Source organism: Pleurodeles waltl, chromosome 8, assembly GCF_031143425.1.
Source record: "Pleurodeles waltl isolate 20211129_DDA chromosome 8, aPleWal1.hap1.20221129, whole genome shotgun sequence".
NCBI classification, from domain to species: domain Eukaryota; kingdom Metazoa; phylum Chordata; class Amphibia; order Caudata; family Salamandridae; genus Pleurodeles; species Pleurodeles waltl.
In genome coordinates this window covers 1,282,918,281-1,282,942,471 of record NC_090447.1, presented here as the reverse complement: position 1 = coordinate 1,282,942,471, position 24,191 = coordinate 1,282,918,281, and the positions used below count along the sequence as shown (strand labels likewise).

General features: G+C 46.2%; 1 protein-coding gene across 1 annotated transcript in view; it reads left to right on the top strand.

Annotated features, from left to right (window-relative positions):
- Window positions 1-1,201: 1,201 nt before the first annotated feature.
- SHISA2 (shisa family member 2) overlaps window positions 1,202-24,191 on the top strand; it is a 54,541-nt gene continuing 31,551 nt past the window's right edge. Inside the window, exon 1 of the mRNA XM_069202232.1 lies at window positions 1,202-2,974. Within this exon, the coding sequence (XP_069058333.1) occupies window positions 2,677-2,974 (298 nt within the window). The 5' untranslated portion in view covers window positions 1,202-2,676. The remainder of the gene's footprint in view (window positions 2,975-24,191) is intronic.

Below are 24,191 nucleotides of genomic sequence, written 5' to 3'. Positions count from 1 at the left end.
TATCGAAAACGTAGCGGATGTACCGTCTACCATTTTGCAAGTGTATGGCGTAAGCGTTTGGCACTTACAATAAGGCAGACAGTGTATTTGTGACGTGTTAACAGAGTAACCCGTCCGCAGAACTCATCAATGCGCTTTGCAAAAAGTTGTCTTGCTTACAATGGAGTCACTAAGCACCTAACTCGCACTCATGTTGACCATTATAAAAGTTTGACTTAGTCAATATGCATGGGTATATAGTTTGTATTATATGTTTTGTACGTCTCTGACAGTTCCATTATCTCTACAAACACTAATGAGCTATGGCGTTGATTTAAAGTACTCCGTGCTATCTATACTATCAAATAAATTAAAAAAATAATAAAAATATTTTCCACATTGGTAGAGTATGGTCTGTGGAAGTTAGAGTACTGCAACTCGGTGCTTTAGTTTCATTCAATATGTTATCTGAAATATATCCAAAATATAAAGTTTCATAACTGAGATATCGAACATGTCCAATGTGCTGCAGTTGAAACGGCCAAAGAGCCCCCCCACCGGAGGAGTGCTTAAAGTCTGCGTCTCGCCCTACTCATCTTCTAGAGACACAAGCTGTTTTGTGTGTTTAAAAATAAGACAAACGCAAGACAGGTCAGGCTGTCTCGTGAAGGGATTGTCTTCCAGCTTCTTTAACAAATCACTGAATTCTGTTTTAAATCATGCGGTATCCGAAGTCAGGTGGGGCTTCTATGTATAAATCACGAGTTTCCATTGCTTCTTTCTCAGCAGGTTTTAGGGAGTAAGGCATCCAACGTGCAAAAAAAAAATGATATTCGACATCAATAGTGTATTTCCACACCATGCAAAGTGATGTACGAACAAGTTTGTTTCGTTAAAAAAAACTGTAGACACATATCCAATGGTTAGGAAAAAACATTTGACAATATTGTATTTATTTAAAATGAAGCAAAATAAATGGAGCAACATTTAAAGTGCATCAACATATGACGCCCAGAGTATTAAGGAGCTGAGCTCAGGGTTTTGTTTTTTTGTCTGCCCGTGACAGAATGGAGGTGCCCACCTCACCCTCTGCCGTGCATTCTCCAGTGTCCCCGCAGCCCCGGTCGACTCCAGCACGCATGCTCCCCTCTGTGCAGGGGGGGCGGGAGGGGGTGAGCAGGGCGCCTATGTTAATGCAGGCAAAATCCAGACAGAGCCACTGGTGTGTAACTTTCCCTGAGCAGGGAGAGGGAGGGGCAGGGGGCTCGCCCAAGCAAGGGGGACAGGAGACCGAGCCACTGCACTCCTCCTGCACAGCCTGCTGCCGCTCACTCCTCTGCTGGCTCGCTGGCTGCACACCGGCCCTCAGGCCGGAGAACTGTCACTCACACGCCGCCAGCACAGCCGGGGCAGCGGAGCTGCTGGTTGCGCACAGTGGCTGCCGGTGCACGGAGCATGACAGGACTACGTGAACTGTGTTTCTTCGCTCCGAGGATGTTTGGGAAGCACAACAACACAGGCTGAACGCCGCTGGGTGCCGAGTTTCCGTCCTCGTGTGTACCGTGGCAAAGAGCTGTGTTAAGGTGGCGCCGGGAGAGCAAATGAAAGTTTTGGAGAACTTCTGATTGCTGTGCCCAGGAGGAGGCGGTGACGCTTTGAAGTTGCTGCGGGAAGAGGAACGCGTGTCTCTGCGCCGAGAGGGGATGGCGGGGAGCTCTGCTACAGGGTGTCTCAGGGGAGCCGGTGAATAACGGGTGGGGGTGCCCTTTGGGCTTTGCTGCACGTTTCGGAGGTTGAGGGGGTCTGTAGGAGAAGAATTCTACGTGGGGACATTAGGTCTTCTTTACCAACCTCTGTTCAGCTAATGTCCAAGAAGAAAAGTAACAGAAAGAGACAGAGAGGGGGTGCCGTCAACAGCACCCCAAAGCCCTGGCATAGGATATCCTTCTCAAGGGAGACCCCGAGTGACGTCACAGTTGCAGCGGAGAATTGTGGACTTCCCAGCACACCGCATGTACTGTGGGATTACATCAGATCGTTACTCAGAGACAGCCTATCGGGCTGGTCCGGCGCCCCAATCCCTCCACGCCCCAAGCCTCAGTCCTTCGTTGAAAACGGACTCAGCGGTCAAAGAACTACAAATGTAACTTTTGTGGACACGCTAACACCGCAGCAACTGGGATTTATATTCCATGTGGCACATGCCCCGTCAGTAGGGCGCCCAGACAGCGGACTTCAATTACCCGGTGCCTGCCTCAGACCTGGAGAAGCGTCTCGCACTTGGACTTCACCAGCGGTACTACTGACCCCGACGGAGCCCCACGACTGGCTATGAATGTTGCGCTGAACCACTACCGGGATTTAAACTACTTTTGATCTCAGTGCATGTGAACTCTTGAATTGTATCGATCCTTTCAACTCGTATCACCCTGTCACAAGGGGCATCGATTCCGTTTGTGCAGCAGGTGCAGTGGCACCGAAGCCCAGGGGCTTGAGGGGACCACCCAATCCTGATTATTGCGATATATTTACAATTCTGCAACAACTAGAGGGCTAATTTCCTGCCTTGCTCTAGGGCCCACGATACTCTGGCTACGCCACTGCACTGCCCCGTCACTGAGAGCTGCCTCTAGTCTACCTGCACCGGTGCCAACCCTTGCTGCGCGCCAGGAGGAGCAGGGAGCCCTCCCCCGCAGCATGCCTCCTCGGGCACCGGGGCTGCTGATGCTCCTGGCGCTCCTGGTTGTGCCGGCCCTGGGCTCTGGGGAATACTGCCACGGCTGGCTGGACACGCAAAGTACCTGGCGAGACGGCTTCCAGTGCCCCGAGCGCTTTGACGCAGAGGACGCGACCATCTGCTGCGGTACCTGCGTACTGCGCTACTGCTGCGCCTCGGCTGAGGCCCGCCTGGACCAGGGCAGCTGCAGCAACGACCGCCTGCAGGGGGCACCGGAGCACGGCAGGAGCGACAAGGACGACCAGGACTCGGCAGCAGGTAAGGAGATAGCAGCCATGCCTTTGGCGCCTGCAGTGCCTCAATCCGCCACGAGATGTCGGGGAAGCACAGAGAAAGCCAGCAAAGTTTAGTGGCGCTGCACAGGCGGGAGAAACTTTGTGTAAAGCAGATATTTGGTTACACTCTCAGATACATGTTGCAGGTTATACCCCAACAGAGGCAAACTATGTGTGGGTCAAACGCACTTGATTTAGAACTCTGAATGTTAAGGTCTCAGCCTGGGGTCAAACAGGACTGCCTTTAACTTATGCAGCAATTCAAGTCCTAACATATTTGGTCAAAAAGTGTTTGCTGCATATCATATTAATTGAATTATTCTTTGACTGCTTTGATGTAGTTTCAGTAAAAACAAACCACTAAGAGAACTTCCTAATTGCTTTAGGGCACATTTTCAATCCTTCATTTCTTCTAATAGTTTTTTGTTCACACTCTGAATACCAGTAAAATAAATAATATCGAGCTAATGGTAGCATCTGTTTTGCAGTGCTTCGACTCCGCTGTCGCAGTTAAGTGCTGATTAAAAAGATTTTATTTATTGAATGGCAAATGCCACAAGAATGAAGACATTATGCAAACAGGGTTCTGTCAATAAAAGAGATTGATAGTGGCTTAACCACTCCGTAATTGTGTCTGAAAACCAATAAATAGTCTTCTTCCAATGCACTTGGCAAAGTGTGCTTTTAAATTGGGCATCATTTCACGGTTTGAAATTTTAGATGCAATTTTAGGAAATTAAAGGTAAAATTGAAGAACAGAATTTCTTGGATAATATCCCATGCCTTCTAAATTCCCTTCGATGTTGTGTCCAGCTTACTCACCATGTTTTTAAATTCAGATTCTGGAACTATTGTTTAGAAGTTAACGTTCAAACTGTATGTATTTAAGGATTTCAACGGCCCTTTTCTTTGATAGAAAGTCCCGTTGTTTCTGTGAACATTTAAAGTTCAGTGTTCCAAATCCCTCATGGCACAACTTGAACAAAGCAAAACTATTTGCAACTTGAGATCCCGAATCCCCGCCCTGCCTAACAGGTCATGCTCACATGATCGGCACTCTTAACTTTGTCAACATTTTATACAGTTCTGCTCAGGCCTTGAATGATTGCATATTGGATATTAACCGAGAGCATCACCACTTCTAAAAGAAAATCTGAACAGGGCAAATCGCCTTTTACAGAAGTACTAAACAAGCCGAATCTAAAAAAGGAGTCTGGAGTTCGCAAAACTTTTTCAGGTTATATCTCTGCAAACATGGTTTTGCAGATATAATTCTAGAAAAAAAACAATTATTTTTTCACTAACAAAAATATAATCACGTATATTTTTTGCATCAGTTAAATAACAGAGCAAGTCCAAACGCAGTTTGCTAATATTTCTTTTTCTACAAGGGGAACACAGTTTCTTCCCCAAGGACAAGCCACTACAACCCCCTCCCCCCCCACTCGTGGGTGTGTACCTTTTCTTCCTACACTGGAAATTGAGTCACTAACTATTTCCAGTGTTTGAAGGGGTCAGAAAATGATTTGTTAATACTCACAAATGTGTACATTTGAGGGTGCACAAAACCGTCCGTGGCATTCAAGCCCTTAAACGCCACTCAGCACCCAGTGTAGAAGATTTACTCACAGAAATCCTTGTGTGACTAAATCCTTTTACAAGTGCAAAACTGACTTCTGTGTATTACAAGTGGTTTTACACTTGGCGAAGTCTGTTTGTGCATGCACGTTAGACTAAAGTGAAAACAAGTTTTGTGAACGAGGCCCAAGACCTCAGGTGGAAAAATTCTGGCTTGACAAGGAGTCACGATGGGACCAGAAAGGGGTTTATTACTCTATAAATTTGCCAGTAAATGTCAGAAAAAACCTTATATTTGTATTATAAATTATTAATAGCATTTAATGGAGAGTTCTGAATAAAAATTGATTGACTCAATCATGATTGGTAGTGAGTGAAACATAAATATAGTGATTGCATACGTACCAAAGACCCTTATGTATCAGCACATTTTCCCATAGACACAGAAAGGTAAAACCGTTTGATACATCAGGCCCAAAAATCACATATCATAGATTTATCTGTAGAGGAGAGCTGTAGCTGCCATAGATCGAACTGACCAACCGTAGTACACTTGGGAGAGTTGGGTGTCACTTGTGTGGCCCTGTAGCTATACCATATGTCAATAAAGCCAACATGAAGCTGCCAGGTCGTGCCAGCTATCTTACTAATTAAAAATCCAGATACATTCAAATAAAGTTAATGAATAAATCACTTTGGTGTTTGTTCTAAGGCATTGCCTAAGCTATGGAGGCTTACTTGCACAACAGGTAACAAAAATGTTTGTGACTTCAAAGGCAACTGTAAGACCATACTTTTTAGTAATCTTGGTAACCACAATGATAGTAGGTTACTCTACATATTTAAATAACACCCCCTGTGTTTTATGGCTTGCTGTAAAATTCGATAACAATGGTGTACCCTAGATGAGTAGGATCAGCTCTAGCCACTCCATGGCCAGGCCCAACACTTGTCACCGCCTGTCCAAAATTCCATCTGACCAGTCACAAATGGTTTAGTCTAGAAAAGTTGGTAAAATAAGGGTTTTTGACATTAGACTATCTAATCCCACTGAGATTGATTAATGATTTGAGTACCTGCTGCTGAGATCTGTGTGTAATTAGCAACTCACAGAGTTCAAACCCAGCAAGACAGCTTCTTGTCGTTAGTGCCTGCTTTAAGGTTCCACGTGTAACATGCAGCTCACAGATTCCACTCTCAGTAACATAGCTTACGTGGCTTAGGAGCTGCTGCAGAGACTTATACAACCTGTAGGCCACATATTCTAATCCTAGCTCGGGTTGAACTCATGTTGCCAGGCTATATTTGTCACTTAATACCCAGTGGCAGGATAAGGGAAGGAATAGTTGTTAAATACAGAAACCAACTTGTTGAAAATGGCCCTTTTTGCAAGGTTATCCCCAAACTTTTTGCCTTCTTCCTCCTATTTTTTTCAGGTCTGTTTTTGCTTGTTTATTGTCTCTGCGCACTTTACTACTGCTAATCAGTGCTATAGTGCAAGTTCTCCCTAGGTAAATTGTACTGTTGATTGGTTTATCCATGATTAGCATATTTGATTTACTGGTAAGTCCCTAGTAAAGTACACTAGATGTGCCCAGGACCTGTAAATCAAATGCTACTAGTGGGCCTGCAGCACTGGTTGAGACACCCACATAAGTAGCCCAGTAAACATGGCTTAGGCCTGCCACTGCAGTGTCTGTGTCTGCAGTTTTAAACTGCCAATTCAACCTGGCAAGTGAACCCACTTGCCAGGCCCAAACCTTCCCTTTCGGTACATGTAAGGCACCCCTAGGATAGGCCCTAGGTAGCCCCATGGGCAGGGTGCTGCGTATTTAAAAGGTAGCGCATACACTGGTGTGTTTTACGTGTTCTAACAGTGAAATACTGCCAAATTTGGGTTTCACTGTTGAAAGGCCTATCTCCCTCATAGGTTAACATGGGGGCTGCCTTTAAATAACTTTAAAGTGCAAATTCCCTTTGATGGCAGATATATATATGGAGTTTGAGGTCTCTGAACTCATAGTTTAAAAATACATCTTTTAGTGAAGTTGATTTTCAGATTGTGAGTTTGAAAATGCCACTTTTAGAAAGTAGGCATTTTATTGCTTAAACCATTCTGTGACTCTACCTGTTTGTGGATTCCCCGCCTGGTCAGTTTGACAGTTGGGCTGTTCACACCTCTCCTCTAGAAAGTAACACAAAGGGAGCTGTGGTGTAGCCTGCATATCTTGATGAGCCACCTAAGCTAGAGTAGAGGGAGAAGTGGTCGATTGCACCTGAAAGGACTGGGCCTGCCCTCACACAATGCAGTCTCAACCCCCTGGTGTGTGTCTGGGGCCTGGCCTGGAGAAGGAAGGATCTTGCAAACCCTTGAGACTTTGCTTTGAAGTTTGCCAACTTCAAAGGCAGAACGGGGTATAAGAAGAAGACCCGAAACCCCAGACTTTTAGAATCTTTCTGGAATCACAAGGAACCTCTGCCAAGAAGAAAGGCTGAAGTGCTGGAGGAGGAGTACTGTCACTTTGCTGTGTTGCTTTGCTGGACTGGCCTTCAGTTGCTGCTTCTGCCTGAAAAAGAGTGCAAAGGGTGAACTTTGCTGTGTGTCCTGCCTGAGAGAGTTCTCCAAGGGCTTGGAGTAGAGTTTGCCTCTCAGGGACACCAAAGACTTCAGTTTCCTCGACCTGCAGCACTGGGAACCGTGTGTTTTGTGCTGTTCAAGAGGAGAAACCACTGCGACGCTGCCAACGATGCCACTGGCCTGCACCATGACCTGCTGACGCTGCACAGAGTCGCATTACCCCGCTTCGCACTGTGACCCTGGTCTCACCAATGGTGTCATCGGAGGCCTTCACCGAGCCGCTGCACGCACGGTGACCTGTGGGCCCCAAACTCCAGGATCATCTGTTCACACCGCAGCTTGGGCATCACCGACGCCGCCGCTCCTGCTGACACAGGCGCCGCTGCTTGCACTGTGGCCTGTGATCACCTCTCACAAGGCACATGAGACACCGTCCCGCACCACAGCTCTGGTCCACCAACGAACAACATCATCGACTCCAGTGTCGTCACCGGGCATCCTGTCTGCACCGTGGCCTGTGGACACCGCTCGTGAGGGTCACGAAGCCCTGTCCCGTCCCGCATTGCTGGCTTGGGCCTACCGACAACAGCGCTTCCACAACAACAATGACGCTGCCTGCACCATGACCTGGTGACCCCGCCCCTCGCACTGCCCCACTTCACACAGCAGCTCTGGACTCACCGATGGTGCTGGACAGTGTCACCGAGCCGCTGCCAGCACCATGACCTGTGGGCACCGCATGTCGCACCGTCCCGCTTCCCTCTCCAGCCCCAATATCATCCACGCCAGTGCTCCTGACTTTATCAGCCCGGAGTTCGATCCGCAACGCATGTGACTTCAAGGACCTGACTACTCCCGCACCAACTCTGGAACCGACACCGTGACACCAGCGACACCACCCTCTGGAGCGCACTGCGAGGATCACAAGGCCCTGCAAATCCAAAGGTACTGTTTGCGGGTCTTCCCAACACCGTAGCTTGCCCGCGACGCCGTGGCCGGCCTGAACTGTTGGTTTTGTTGATCACTACAACGTGATAGCCCCAGGTGGAGCTATTGACTTAAAGAAACTCTATTTTTAAGTTAAAACTTGCAGAATTTATATATTTATTACTCTATGGCTGATTTTTATCATATTTGGTCTTGTTTTATAATATAGAGAAATATTGGCTATTTTTCTAAGACTGATATGGTGTCCTTTTGTAGTGTCTTCATTTATTACTGTGTGTTATGTGCAAATGCTTTACACATTGCTTCTGAGATAAGCCTGACTGCTCGTGCCAAGCTACCAAGGGGGTGAGCAGGGGTTGTCTGAGCTGGTATCTCCCTTATCCTGACTAGAGTGAGGGTCCCTACTTGGAGAGGGTGCAAACCGACTGCCAACTAGAGACCCCTTTTTAAGACAACTCAAAGGAATATACACAATTGGGAGAGGAACTGGACAGTTCCAGCAGCGGATTCATCTTTTCCTGGCCGCAGTGAGTGCCCGCGGGTGTGAAATTCCACAGAAGGTCTATTTCCGCCCCCAAACTCCCTTCTCCTCTCAGTCCAAAGCAGGGGAGACTCTAGTCTCTGACGGCGCTAACCCCAGTAAGTTATCTTGCTGGGTTTAAAATCTGTGATCTACAAATTACACGCAGATCTGGGATTAGATAATCAAGTGTCAAAAACCCTCATGTTACCAACTGGGTCCAGTAGACTCTACTTGTGACTGGTCAACGGGAGTTCTGTCCTAGAAGAGATAAGCGTTACGTTGGCCAGGGAGTGACTAGAGCTGAATCCATTAATCTTCTGGTCCTCCAATGTTGAAGTAAAAACAAAGCTGTATTTAAGGGGCTCGGTTTCTTTTAGGTATTTAAAGCAGGCCATACATAAACTGGGCTGGGTTATTTAAATATGCAACAAAAACTAAACATTGACTTACTAAAACTGTGAATATTAAGAAGTGTGGTCTAACAGTTGTCTGTGAAATCACAAATATTTTTGTACTGTGTTCTGCAAGCAGGCCCAAGTACCTTAACCAACGTCTTACAGAGAACACCCAAGTGCTTTTAACTACAAAAGGTACTGGCAATGTTAAGTCGCCGGCACCGGATGCAGGCACTTTAGAAATTATTTGTGAGGGGTATTTTTTTTATATTTTTTAGCCACAGCTCTGTGTTTCTCCTGAAATGCGTTTAGAGGGGGATTTTGGCTGGTGCAGCGGAGAAAAACATGGCCACATTTGGCATGCAATTAGGCACGGCGTTCAGAGAGTGGACAGGTGCAGGCTGGCTGTCAGAGAGCCGGGGCAGCTGTGGGGGGCGGGGCGTCGCTTGCTGTCGTGTGCAAGAGCAGTGACGTTAGGACAGGAAGCTGGCCGCGCCGTGCTTCACCAACCATTCCTCTTCGATTTCAGACACTTGCACCTTGAACTAACTGGCATAGCTAAAAGTGGCCTGAATTAAGCACCGCCACGTCCATTTTGTTCATTATTGCGCTATATAAATTACCCACCTGCTTGCTCGCTCGGTGGGTTGAGTGCATGCTGCAGATATCAGTGTGAAATCTACAACTCACAGATTGCAATCTCGACAAGACTGCTCTGTTGGTTGAGCCCTTGATGCACGGACGTATGTATACAAACGGAATTCTGGTATTCAACTCTTCACAAACTCATTAGGTTCCACTCATGCTACAGAAATGTGCGTGTTACCTCCAAGTCACCAGTTTGAACCTATCCTTCAAGGTCACGAGGTTAAATCCAGGCCATAAAGCATTGTCAGACCTTCTTTAGTGCGAGGTTGAAAACATGAGTACCAGTTAGTTCAGCATTTGCATAACATCTGCTATCAAAGCGCCAAGATACTTTTCATTATGAGATGTGTGCTATGTAAATGGTCATCTTTTTCAATAAGGATCCAAGAGCAGTTTCCAAGCCAAAAGTGTCTCAGGAATTTTCTGAGAAGCGCAGCCCACTTTTATAATAAAGAATTCAGGTTCTGAGATATCTATCTGTGCCAATGTCTGTGTAACTGTATTTTGCAGCATCACAATACAGCATTATTCTGTCTTTGATCGAGGGATTAATTATAACCTTTATAGAATAAGACAAACTCTAATTTTAAGAAAAGGACAGACATGCAAGCTATGCCTGCCCTCATAGTGCTTAGCAGCATGAGGGAGGCATGTTTGTGCCCTGCTAAGTATCTCCTTACCGAGTAAGATACTGTTTAGAAATAAAATGTATTCCTGAATATACTTATAACCCATCTGGATTAAAAGTGATTTAGACTTTGCCAGCGGTGGTCCTCATTTCGTCCCAAAGGAACAAGATACTTGATGTCACTAACATGGCTGCCACTTAGCCCTTCATCATAAGGGTGCCTTTCACCCAGGCAGTCCTGGATTTTAAGGTAAAACTGCTAAGTCTGCTGGGACGTGTAGGCCCAGATTTATCAATGGTAAGAATTTATCTACAAGGCCTTGCTTGTTTAGCATCAGGTATGGCTGAAATTGACCACTTCACATAATGCCAGTTAACAGTTGTAGGACCATGGAGTTTATGTGTGTTGGGAAATTTTAGGTACTATATAAGTTATTAAGGTGTGACCTGCTTCTCACATATTGTGCATAAATCGAGGGAACAAATATTTTGTTGATACGTGTTAAGAACTTAAGGTGGACCCATTAAGCTCAGGCCACATCAACAAGTGTTTTTTGAGGACAGGAAATACATCCTATTTTCTAGGCCCAACTATGCTGATGCGTGTTGTGATTTTTAAACTATGGATATGTGCTTTTTCGTGTGAATAAAGGAAGTCATCTCAATCTGTGTTGGCGCCAGCCTCACTTGATTTTGTTGACTCCTCGGTGAAATCACCCTAAAAATATTGGTTTCTGGATGCCAGACACAAGCAGTTTGAGTTGTGACCCTCTGGGCAGTTGTAGATTACAATATTTTTATTCAGCTCTTTTTTTGCACGGGAACCAGGCCATTTCAGGCCTGAGAACAAGAAATGGTGTACATCAACCAACCAGAAGTATATATTAGACACGATTTGACACCAAAACGGGATCCCGCCCTTCCAGTATTAATTACATATGTACTTCCTACGAATGTTTTAAATTTCTAGATCTTCCCTGAATTGAGTGGCCTCTTGGATTAAGCGCCACGGTCCCTGTAAACGAGTTCCGGATTTTGGGTGCGGCCCTCGAGAACGATTATGAAGTGTTCCTTGTGTTTTTGATGTTTATCTCTCCAGGCACAGGATAGTCTTTCCGTGCAGACTTTCCGTTCCCACCACGGAGAGGTATTTTTTGTACTTGTCGTGGGAGGTTGTGATGAGAGCCACGTTAGATTCAGCAGGGCGCCTTCAGGACTGGTTGTGATTCCAGGGAGAGCGAGTGGGGGTACTCGGGTGGTGGGCTGGGTGCCCGGGATCACCCACGGTCTGCACTGTTTGGAAGTCGCCACTGCAGTTTTCGTGCGTTGCGCCGGTAGAATTCGGTTTCCAGCCGGAACCTGATGTAGTACAGAGCCATGTTCGAGCTGTGTGATCTTGGACAAGTTGTATTCCTGTGCCTTCGATTCATAATGTAGAAATGTAAAAGACCGACGTGGATGGCACCATGCACTTTGACAATACTGGCATCCTTTCATTGCAGGCAGGCTAAATTTACCTTCAAAGGCTGATCAGTTCCTCTAAATTAATAAAAAATATATATTTACTCTAAAACATTTATTCCCCGAGTTCTGTACACTGACATTTGTGGGAGGGTTGATTGTGGGTGGGGAGGGAGGCCTCGGCGGTACCGGACCATATGCATATTTTCCTCTTGGTCCCCTCGTTGCACGTTGGACAGGGAGCTCAGAGAATACCTCTCATAATGGGTGGGCTGGTTCAGGGGGAGGGTGCCGGGGGATGTGTTTAGATGCAGAAGTTTGACAATTACCTGTGCGTGTCACTTTTGCAACTCATCTGTGTGAAATGTGGGGCATGCTGCCTTTGAAATGGTTTGCCCTGGATTTTTCATTGCTCGGGGAGCTGTCAAGTGAAAGAAAACATGATCAGAGAGGTTCTGCTTAGAAGGTACGAGCCTTGCACTAACAATACTCACATGGTTACATTCCTGCCGCTTACTTCTGTATTAGTATTGCAAACTTTTCCCGGCATCTGGGTTTTTGCTGTTTTTTTCTTTCTAATTCCATGTTTTAGGGCCTGTGTTTGTATGGATTTTCGGCCCTGGCCGCACCTGCGAGTTTGTGCTGAAAAGACAAACCTTCATTTTTGAACACTTGTATCATCAAACCTGTGAAACGTATTTACCCCAAACTGCACTACGTTATAATTTGCGGCTGCGGCGTAAGATCTAACGATTTGACGAAATCATTTTGCAAATGTGTTAATGACCCAGCACTAAAATTAGGGGTGTGCAAGTTATTTTTATTTCTGTGTGAATTTTTACGGAAATCTAGAGTTTTGTCCTGCTCATAACTCTAGAGATTTCTACTTTAATACGTCTATGGTCTGCCCACCATAAAGTAGCAAAACTGCTTTCAGCTGCTGGTTAGTACTGAGAATTCATGGCTTTTTTATGTCTCACAAGCACTAGTGCATTCGGTTTTGCTAGTGAGAGATTTTGTTTTTTAAATGATGCTTGGAGCCCGCCCATTGCTTACCACCAGTATGTTCATTGTCACTCTCATTTGCTGCCTCCTAATTGGGCAGTGTGTGCTGGCTTCACTTCCTCTTCTTTCTTCTGGAGCATGGACCAAGTACTGATTGTTTCCTCTTGATTGGGGTCCTTCTGCTGCTGTGACTGAGATACTATTGAGGTACTATTTTTGAATATTTTCTGGACAGCGCAGTCGTCCTTGTTGCTTCTTTCCTTCCACCCCACCAGGTCTGTTTGTGTTGCATCTTCCCTCCCTCCTTATGCCCCCTTTGTCTGTGTTGCTTCTTCCCTCCCATCCCCCTCCCTCCGGCTGACTGTGTTGCTCCTTCCCTCCCACCCTAACACTGCCCGTGTTGCCTCATACCTCCACTCCAATCTCCCATTGTGCCGCTTTACTTCCAACCCCAACCCTCCCTGTGTGTGCGCTGCCAACCCCCATCAGCAGAAAAAAGGTGCTAAGATGGTGGAAGTGTTTTCTGTGTCATATGTCTTTTATTAACTTCTCGTTCCTGCATCATAGCACTTTTTTATATACCTTTTAGCCATGCTGCACTGCAGATACGCTGCTCTACAGCCTGGATAAAATACATTGACAAACACATATAGGTGAGATCGATTGCCTTTGTCAATGCTTGTTTCTCATGAGTTAACTTTAAAACCACTTTGATTGCAATTTTGACACTGATCTTTGCCTCAGACAACTTACAAGTTACTATGAAAGTACTAATTTTTAACATGAAAACACACAGAGAATACTTAGCAACCTATTCTTAGTAACTATACTGTTTACGAGAATTAGTGGAGTTCGAGAGAGAAAACATCTCACACCCATAATTAAAATGATTGCATGCCTCCCATTTTCACCCTGTCAAGACCTTTTTCTTTTTATCTTGAAACAATCTTGAAAAAAACACACACCATGTATCTGCTCGTATTTACCTCATCATGTGAGGGAACAGAGATTCTTGCATTGCTTATATTCTATAACATACGGGCCTGCCAACTCTCACTGAGCCACCATGGGTCACAAGAGATCAGAATTCTTCACAGTGTCACCTGTTGAAGGGCCAATGTCCCATGGCAAAAACATAGTGAGCTGGAAACCCCTGTATATAGTGGGTTTACAGCTTGTGTATGGGCTCTCTGCAGGTTTGTAAACCCACCTACAACCAGGGCACCTGGAATTATGCAGCACTAGAGAAGGAAATTATGGTGCAGGGTTGACTAAATTATATGGAAAGAAAAGGCAAATTATGCAGTATAACGCGGCTCATTTTGTTGTCATTTTTGCCCATGTTAACAGTAGGGGTGGGTGGACTCACGGAATTCCACTCCGCGGAATTCTGTGAAGTTGATTTCAAACTCAGTGGAATCCCGTGGAGGATGCAGGGTCGGGCCTGGTCAGGCCTCTTGTGCAGCAGTGTGCACAGAAGAAATAAAAATGAGGACTTACCTGGGTTCTCCCAGGGGGTCCTCATTCCCAGCAGCCTGGCCTCCCTCTGCCCCCTTCTCCTGGGCTGCTGGTGGAGGGAGGCCTGGATCTGGATCTGGAGCTGGCGCCAGCAGCATCTCCATGCCGTCGACGTCTGACCAAGAGTGCACACTGCAGCCCAGTTATGGGCCACCAGCCCAAGCGCAGACTGTCTGCGTTTGAGCTATGAAGCCCATAACTGGGCTGCAGTGTGCACGCTTTGAGCTCTGCTCTGTTGGTGGGGCTAGCAGCGTTTTTGGTTGAACTCCGCGTTCCGAGTTCCAAAAACTCAGTTAGCTCCTCCAGCGGAGCAGAGCTCACTGCCCACCGCCCACCCCTAGTTCAGTGCCGTAGCAAAGGATTCACCTCATTTGTACCACATTACCATAAAAATACGGTAATAAGCTACTGAAAAATGAGCAGTCAATCTTTGAGAAGAGCTTTCCACTGCACAACAACAAGTGTCACTGCTTTTTTTATGAACTTTTGATCCGTTTGAGCTAGAAACATTTTTGTTTGTTATAATCTGTAGATTATGCAGCAGACAATCAATCATGTGGCAAATGTAGCAAATCCCCAATTATGTGATTATCTGTGGCTTTGCCTATAACTTGCAAAGCTGTGTTTTTGGGGATGATAGGAGTGGTTATATTGCCAATGATGAGCACCACAACCCTCCCCTTGTCCATGGCCAAGCCCTCAAATATCCACCAATGGCTCCTCTTGCATTGATGAACTCAACCCTCTTACCAATCCCTGCCTTTCCAAGACCCCCACCCCTCATTCGGTGGAAGTCTGACCAAGGTTTACATATATACATAACTTACGCTTCCTGATAAAATCTGTGTTTACGGTGTAAAAAAGGTCTCTTTAGCTGTATAAACATCTTTCTAATTCCAAAAAGAGACACTAATGAGCGGAGGCGCATCGTCCCGCCTGAAGCGAGCGCCGCAGGTAAACTCACAGAATAATGAAATGGTTATTGCAATTTTATTAGTCTGTGCGCTGCAGTGCAGGCCCACGCTGTTGGGTGGGGGTGCTGCAATTGCAGCATGATGACTGCTGCCAGTTCACATGTCGGATAGGCTGGCTGTCTACAGCCGACCTATCTGACATGCGCACTTTAGACCCAGCAGTCCCAGGGCTGTGAAACAGCATGAGGATTGCTGGTACAGGCCCCCAGCCTCAAAATGAGCGCTGGGTTAACCTGCTCCAACCAGTGCTGGAGCTGCACTCATGCTGAAAGCAGCATTAGAGCAGCGCCAGGATTGGTTGCTGGCACTACAGGAAGTCGGGAAGCACCTTCCTGTTCATCACCCAGGACGAGAGACATGCAGCATGGGTGAGTGTTTTCGGCATCGCGCCGCAACCCACCCCACTGGTTTCAAACAATACTAGTAGTTACTGGTTTCTCCCCTTTATACATAAAGTAATTTCCTCCAAAGCAAGTTTTTGTACTGCTGTTGCTGTGTGTGCCTGGGTCTGTTTGCAGACGTCTTTTCAGCAAATCCTAGTGCAGAACAGCAGTGAAAGGGCTGAAAGAATGCGCCCTTCGCAGACTCTGCAAAATACCATTATTTGTAAAGGTCCATGAGCCAAGAAGGCCGTTTCAGGCAGACTTTTCCCAACCCCCTGGCCACTTTACTAAGCGCTTGTATGTATATCTAAGATTTACTTGGGTGAGGAAAAAGTCCTGCCTGGGACTATAAGTTATAGATCTGAATTCATATAATCCGGATCTGTGATTTATGATGCTGCAGATAGACCTTACTGCTTCAGAAAACCCGGCAGTGGCTACATTTTCACAGTCTAACGTTTGGGGTTATGGATGGGAACATTGGGGTCCCTAGGGAAGGGGGGTGGCTGGCAATTGGGAATGGGAGGGATACACAGAGTGGTAACTGGATGGGTAGTCACTAGCATTCCTAGTGATTGTTCATACTCACTTTCCTCACCTCTAGACAGTGTTAAGAAATCATGGAGCAAGTTTGAAAACTGGATGAGATAAAGTGTGAAAACTACAGATTGGGGGAAAGGGGAGAGAGGAGGATTTTCCTGTGTAAAATATTTTCCATGTGCAGAATAAAATAAAAAGTTACAAGTGCTTAAATGTATGCCATTTAGTACTTAAGTCATGCTGCGTGCAAGTTGCATCCAGGGGTCTATCATTAGTGCAGCAGGTGCAGTGGTACTGGAGCCCAAGGGGCAGACAGCACGCCCTATTATACATATAATTTACTACCCAGCTGGGTATGAGAACACGGGGTGTTTTCTGTGCCTCCATCAGTGCCCATGTGATCCTTGCTATTACACTACTGCTCTCACATGGTACATCAACTCTTTCGTGCCATAGCACATTGACAATTACCAAGGTAACATGGTAATATCACTGCTCTGGTCATCATGCTAACAGGAAACCCTTCTCACACAGGCCACCACTACAAACCACCACCCTTCCAGCCAAGCACACTCTTTGGAGGAGTGTGCTACCCATCTGCAAAGCCTCATCAGATGTATGAAGCGCTATATAAATGAAGGTATAATACAATAAATGAGTGCTTCACCGGTAAATCAACATTGTTGGTGCATGCAGTTTTAAAACACTTATGAACTTATGAACTTCTAGAGGCAAATGGGTGAAGAATTCATACATGCATAAATTCACCTGGTCGCTTTAGGTCTGGCTTGATAGTGGAGCGTCGGAACGACCTATGTTACCAATGCTTTAAAATATACATAGAGTGGCTTTTGAGTTCCGCGAGATGAGTACCAGTCTTTAACCTCATGTCTGTGACTATTTGCTGTTACATTCCTCATTCAGGAAGTGCTTCCATTGGATTGCATGGATAACTATTTTACGTCTGAAAAGTAAAATAATTACCTCTCTCCTATATGTACTCTGTATAGAAAGCAATCCTTTTTCCGACTTTCTTCTAACATTGGAAAAATCAAAAGGACGGGTTTTAATGTCATAAACTACGTTTTACATGCTACCCACCTAAACAGCATTTGAGTGTGTCTTTGCATGTGTTGGCACATTAAAGCCAGACTTACTGGTTTTTCCAATGCTGTTTAGATCCTGTAACTAATGTAACCAGAAACGAGGGGTCCGGGTGGTTTGTCGGATTTATGATAAATATAATAATAGTGCTGGCTGTGTGTGCCAGACTGGGCCCTCTGCGCGCGGCAGGATCAGTTGTCACGCGCACATGGCGCGAGCAGACTGGGCCGCGTTTCAAGCATGGCCGGCGTCACTTAGCGGCGCGCTCAGCACGCTGCCAGCGGTCAGAATTCAGGAGCATGTACATGTAACCTAATTGCGCAGTGTAATTGGGTCAAAATGTCACCCACGACCCCAGCGCCCTCCTGAAAGTGCATACTGATCTAATTTCTGGAAGTGCTGAGCTCCCGAAGGAGGCTAATGAGGGTTCATGTCCCTCCAGGGCACACAGCCCCGAGCGACTCCATATACACAGCGTGCAGTCGGGAGACAGATTATTCACACTGAGGCATCTGCCCCGTCCTCTTCAGTTCAGTCACTTCAAACTTTCTGGCCCTTCAAGTGTAGCGGAAGCGTCAAGCGCCCCACTAGGCAGGCAGACAAATCCACGAAACGTTTGATATTGGGCCAAGCAGCAAGTACTCGCATGGGGGCCCATTTCTCAAAGGGACACCCCTCACAGTTCTGTACGTAATTGAGAGCAGGTCGGTACCAGTGAGGCCATACACTGATTTACAGGTTTGGATGAGGCAAAGTGTGGACACTACCAGCAAAATATTAGGCGAAATTCATGCACTGGTGGACTGTGGCATGATCAAATCCTGGATCGGCTCAGGTTGTTTTGTACGCTGCATAATCACCAAGTACATCATTGAATGTGTAGGCTTGTTTGACATGTTATTGTTTTATTAACGAGTGGGTTGGAGTCACTAGCTAGTATGTTATGTTTTCCTTTAGTGTGGCAATGACTGAGCTTTTGTATACTCACAAACGGACTTTGGTCCTAGTCCCGGAATATGTCCCTTTGGTGTCAAATACTAGATTGGAGGGCGAAAGGTTGGGCGTTTCCAGCTGGATATGAGAACGTAGTCTTTTAGAGTGATAGCCTGAACTCAGAGCTGGCTCGTGCACGAGAAAGGGTGCTCTTCCACAGGAAGGCAAAGTGCGATTGGATGGGGCAGCTGAAGTCATCCATCTTTTGATTGGCCCAAAAAGACAGGCAGCCATGAAATGGGAGCTTAAAGGTGTTTCCTGCTTGCGAGGCATAAGAAGGTTGGGATTCCTCCCCATGACCCTAAAATAGTGAATATTCAAAACAGCAAGAATTACACACATGAAACGGACTGTTTCCTTTTCCTGGTATTCCAGGGAGGCTTTTCTCAGACAGGAGTGGAAACACCTTTCATCCACCCGTTTCAAGCCCAAGGGCATTAGCAGCAGAGTTTCACCCTACCAAAATGAAATCTCGGCAGGCTTTCCTCTGAGGTTAGGTGTTTTGCTGGGAATTAGGAGGCTGTTCTCAGCTACCATAAAGGCATTTTGTGAAACACTTTTGTCGTGTTGCAGGGGAGAGAATGATGTTCAAGGCCTCGCGTGTACAAGGACAAGTGTGAGTTCTCTAGTTCATCCATACAGTGCAAGATGTTTGACCTTCCATTTTAGTCTGTTTGAATTAAGAGTTTGTGTACATCACCTTAGGTGTAGACTGCTGTAATTAAGCCAGTGGCCAGAATAAGTCTTTGCATGAGAGAAATATCAAGATGGAGGCAAAGCCTCTACCTGACTTTAGTCAATGCAATAATTCACTCCTTACTATGGGGGATATGGGTTCAAATGCTATACTTCCTCTTCACATGAACCCCAGTATTACACAACTCCGTATAAACCACCGGTCTTTGTTCACAACGACAGGGGAAAGTTGGGTGATGGAAGAGGGACAGGCAGGACCCATGTGTATCAATTCTTGTTGTTGGTAGACTGCCAGAGCCCCGAAAACACATACTTTCAATTGATGCCTGGGGTCAAAAATAGTTATGTATTTTGATAAGCCCCCTTCACACAAGTATTGGCACAATCATAGCATTGATCGCCTGAAGCAATTCAGCACAATTACCCTGGCATTTATGCCTATTCATGATGAGTGCCACTGGAAGTATGTGATTGTGCTGCTGCTGCGGTTTTTGCTTAGTTGTAGTTTTGCTGCATTTGCCACATAATCCATCATTTGCCGCACACTCTGTGGATTTTAACAACAAAAAATGTTTCTGGTTCAAACGGTTCAAAAGTTAGTAAAATCGCTGCAACACGTGTTGCTGCTCAGTGGAAGGCCCCCTGCAAAGTTTGACTGGCCACCTCTCTGTAGCTTACTGCTTTTTTTGGGTGTTAAACTTGTACTAATGAGGTACAACTGTTGCCCAGACAGTGTTAATAAGTGTAAAAATGATTATACAATGAATAAATACTGTCACAGGAAGTGCTGCATAATTTACCTTTCCTTGCCGCATAACTTACTCAAATGTACCGCATAATTTGACCCTCACCTGCCGCATAATTCCAGTGGCCCTCTTCTTGACTCATGAATGCTGGTGAACTGAGCTGTTTGTGTGTTTGAAGGGCTGCTTTTATTTGACACCTCTTTTGGGTGTATAGTTACAATTTTTACTGACTACGGTCCTTTTCCATCCAAACATTTTCCCAAATGATTCATGTTTGCGCAAATAAGAAACATAGAGTGTTTTTTAATACTAAAAAGTGTAACCACCCTGTGAATGATGGTGTCTCTGTAGCAGCAGCGTCAGGTGCCAGGTTTCCAGGACTGGACGGATTATTTCTGGTGCTGATTCAAAGGTAGACTTTCTCCGGAGTCTGATCCCGGTGCAGTGTGTGAATCCAGGAAAGCCAGGAAGGCGCGCCACGGCGTCCACCGTCGCACGCCCTCTCGTTCTCCGCGCTGAGAAGTCTTTTAAACTAAGGCCTCATCTGAGGCCGAGTTATTTTAAAAGCTGCTCCAGTTGTTGCACGAACTCGTTCCCAGGAAAACTGCAACCGCGGGCATAATGGATACTCGTGGGGCTCTTTAATGTGGTGAAGCGGACATGCTTCAAATTATTGAGGCGGAGACCATGCGCCGTGGACGAGCAAGAAGGACCAGGGGAGGGGAACATTCAGGAAGCCGCCGCTTGTAGACGGGCCGCCATGAACAACACGCGCTGTGATACGCCCACCTCCCACAGACCCCGCTGGCTTCTACACACGCACCCCCACAGGCAGTATGGGCCTGTACCATATACATGCCGCGCGCAAGGCATTCTGGGCGTATACATACCCATCTGCATGGCAGCCACCGGTGCTCCGCGTTCATTTTGCAGCTGTCAGACGCTGTGGCTGTTAGTTTGGAAGAACTCTCCGTTAGCTGAAGTCAGTAATGTCAGTGAAAGAGGCCCCTCTGCCCTCTCTGGAAACAGGGAGTAAGTGATATCAGAGAAGTGTCCCTCTGCCCTATCGACAAACAGAGAGAGAAGGTAATGTCCGTGAAGAAGTACCTCCTCTGCCCTATCTAGAAACAGAGAAAAGGCAATGTCAGTGAAGAACTCCCCGCTGCCCCGTCTAGAAAAAGAGAGAAGGTTATGTCAGTGAAAGAGACCCCTCTGCCCTATCGAGAAACAGAGAGAGAAGTTAATATCATTGAAAGAGATCCCTCTGCCCTATCTAGAAACAGGGAGTAAGTAATATCAGTGAAGTGTCCCTCTGCCCTATCGAGAAACAGAGCGCAGGTAATGTCAGTGAATTTGTTCCCCTCTGCCCTAGCTAGAAAGAGAGCGCAGGTAATGTCAATGAAAAAGTACCCCCTCTGCCGTATAGAGAAACAGAGCGCAGGAAATGTCAGTGAAGAAGTACCCCTCTGCCCTAGCTAGAAATAGAGCGCAGGTAATGTCAGTGAAATAGAACCCCCTCTGCCCTAGCTAGAAATAGAGCGCAGGTAATGTCAGTGAAATAGAACCCCCTCTGCCCTAGCTAGAAACAGAGAGCAGGTAATGTCAATGAAAAAGTACCCCCTCTGCCGTATAGAGAAACAGAGCGCAGGAAATGTCAGTGAAGAAGTACCCCTCTGCCCTAGCTAGAAATAGAGCGCAGGTAACGTCAGTGAAGAAGTACCCTTCTGCCCTAGCTAGAAACAGAGAGTAGGTAATGTCTGCAAAAAGAGGGAAGGCAATGTCAGTGAAAGAATACCCCCTCTAGAAACAGAGTGTATGTAATATCAGCATATGTGTCCCCACCCCCGCCCTACCTTCAAACAGAAAGGAGCGACTGTCAGTGCCAGAGTTCCCCCTCAGGCCTATCTGCATGAAGCAAGAAGGTAATGCCAGTGAAAGCGTGCCCCTCTGCCCACCCACAGAGTAGATCATGTCAGTGCCACTGTACCCAAGCTGCCACATCCACGCAGAGAGCCAGGTATTTTCATTAAAATTGAACCCATGCTGCCATTTCTGCACAGAGGGCAGGTAACGTGAGTGCAAGTGTGCCCATGCGCTCCACTCTTTATTTGCTAGCACATTCCAGTCTGTGGTCACCTGCAAAATGTTTTAGTCTGTTTATTTTATGCCTAAAGTAGTTTGATGGATTGTCCCTGCCAAATATTAGGCTAGATGCCCTTAAAGTGCTCTGACAGGGTAAGCCACCAAGGGGATATTTTGTCTATAGTGAAAGCACTCACTGTGCCTTATCTCTAAAGGAAGCACAGACTGTGCAAGCCTTCCCATACTGTCCTGTGTCCAAATCAGACTTGCTTGGCCTTTCTGCGCAGAAGGACACGCTATGTGCGCGCAAGCCTAGCCACGATGTCTTATAAACAGATACAACACTGCTGGCTCATGGAGAGTGCCAAGTTACCTCCGGATTTAGAAATTTGTGGGGGAAATGTGGAATAACAAGCAGTACCACAGTTACCTCACGCTTTTGCACACTTACCCTCATCCCCCCACAGTTGCGTATTTATTTCTGAGGTGAATAGCAAAAGTTTTTGTTTGATGCAGTGTTACAACTTCTCTAATGTGGGGGGACTGCATTACCCATAGCAGCCTTACTTCCAAAGTTCTAATCCATGCAAACTGGAAAAAAGGTCTGGTAATCTGGCTACAGCATATTTTTCTCTGTTGAACTGGGTAACTAGGTTGTAGGAGTGTGAGTACAGGTTAATTCTTAGCACCATTGAAACCTAAAAAGAGCAGGCCATCCTATCCATACACACTGCACTATCTCGAAGTTGGATGCCACAGGGGCACTGTTGGGGCAAGTTTACCCATTCTGCACTCCCAACCACCAAAGTGAAAGCAGTATTAGTCAGTCGCGGCTTGTGGGCTGCGGAGGGGGCGGGACGCACGCAGAGGGGAGAGGACGGGAATAAACATCAAATTATTTTAAAAAACAAATAAAACCACTTACCTGAACGCCGTGCGCCGCTCCGCTCCTCCGTCTCCTCTGCTTCGTCACTGGCGCTGCAGGTGCCGGCTCCCAGCCTGCCCTGATGCCAATCCGGACACTGCTCAGAGCCCTAATGGAGGAGCCGCCACTCGTATCAAAGAACAGCCACGCTGCCCAGTGCAGCCCACTCTTGGTCAGACTATCATTTGGGTGGTAGGAGGGAAAGAAGGGTTCTCCTGTTGTTGGTCAGACCTAGATCGCAGAACAGAAGATAGGATTCCTGGCTCTTAATCCGGCCCCCACGTAGGTGACTGGAGGGAAGACAGGATTCCCTGCTGTTGATCGGACCATCACTCATATGGCAGGAGGGAAAGACGGGTTCTCCTGCTGTTGATCAGACTATCGCTTACATGGTATCAGGGAAGGTAAGACTCCTCACTCTTGATCAGATCACAGCTTTGGTGATTGAAGGGAAAATAGAATGATCAGGTCTTGGTTGGACAACTGCTTAGGCGGCAGGAGGAATGTAGGATTTCTGGCTCTTGATCAGACCTCTGCTTAGGTGATTGGATGGAAGGCAGGCTTCTCTGCTCTTGACTGGACTCTCATTCAGGTGAGTGGAGGGAAGATATAATTCCCTGCTTTTGATTGGACCACCACTTAGGTGATAGGAGGGAAGGTAGGATTCCATACCTGCTCAGCCACTGTTCTCTCTTCTGAGACTGCCAGCTAGGGAAATGAAGGGAGCCCACTGGGACAGAGGCTGTTGTGAAATCTCTTGTATTCACAAATAATTGCTTATTGGATTTCGTTAGCGACTCATGCATGCATAGTCTCACCTTTCTTGAGCAAGATAAAAAACATGCAGCATATTTTTATGTAAATCTCAAATCAAACATGTGAAATCCCTAGTGCCATATTAGGATTAGAGTTACAGCCAGATGTCACGGTTCTGAAAGCCCACAGATCCTAATGCATTATCAAAGGGAACAATTTTAGAGGAATTTTGTATATTCTACATGGTAGTTCGCTACTTGTGCCAAAAGAAATCACATCTGTCGCGTGCCAGCACTCAGCCAATTTTGTGCTTGAAACTGCTAAGCATCCACAAACTCACCACAAATGCTGGCTCAGCATATCATAGTACCATATTTACTGGAAATGTAGCCTCTCCTACATTTGTCTACTGTCAAACCTCTCTGAAAAAGGGTGAGGATTCTAGGACGAAGCAAACTTCACAATCATTTTCCTTTGAAATCCCAGTCTTTCTTCACTGTCTTCTGTGTAAATTAGCAGCTTGGCCAAAGAATAGAGTCCAGCTCAACAATACAGCTGCTGCCAGAAAGCCAAGATGGCAGAAGATGTTATTCAGTCGCATTGTCCTTGTGGTACGGAAGTCCTACTCCACTTCACTCTCCTTTTCTGTACTATTTACCCATAACCAAAAACATCTAGCAAATGAACATTACATTTTGCAAATACTTTTGTCCACCTTT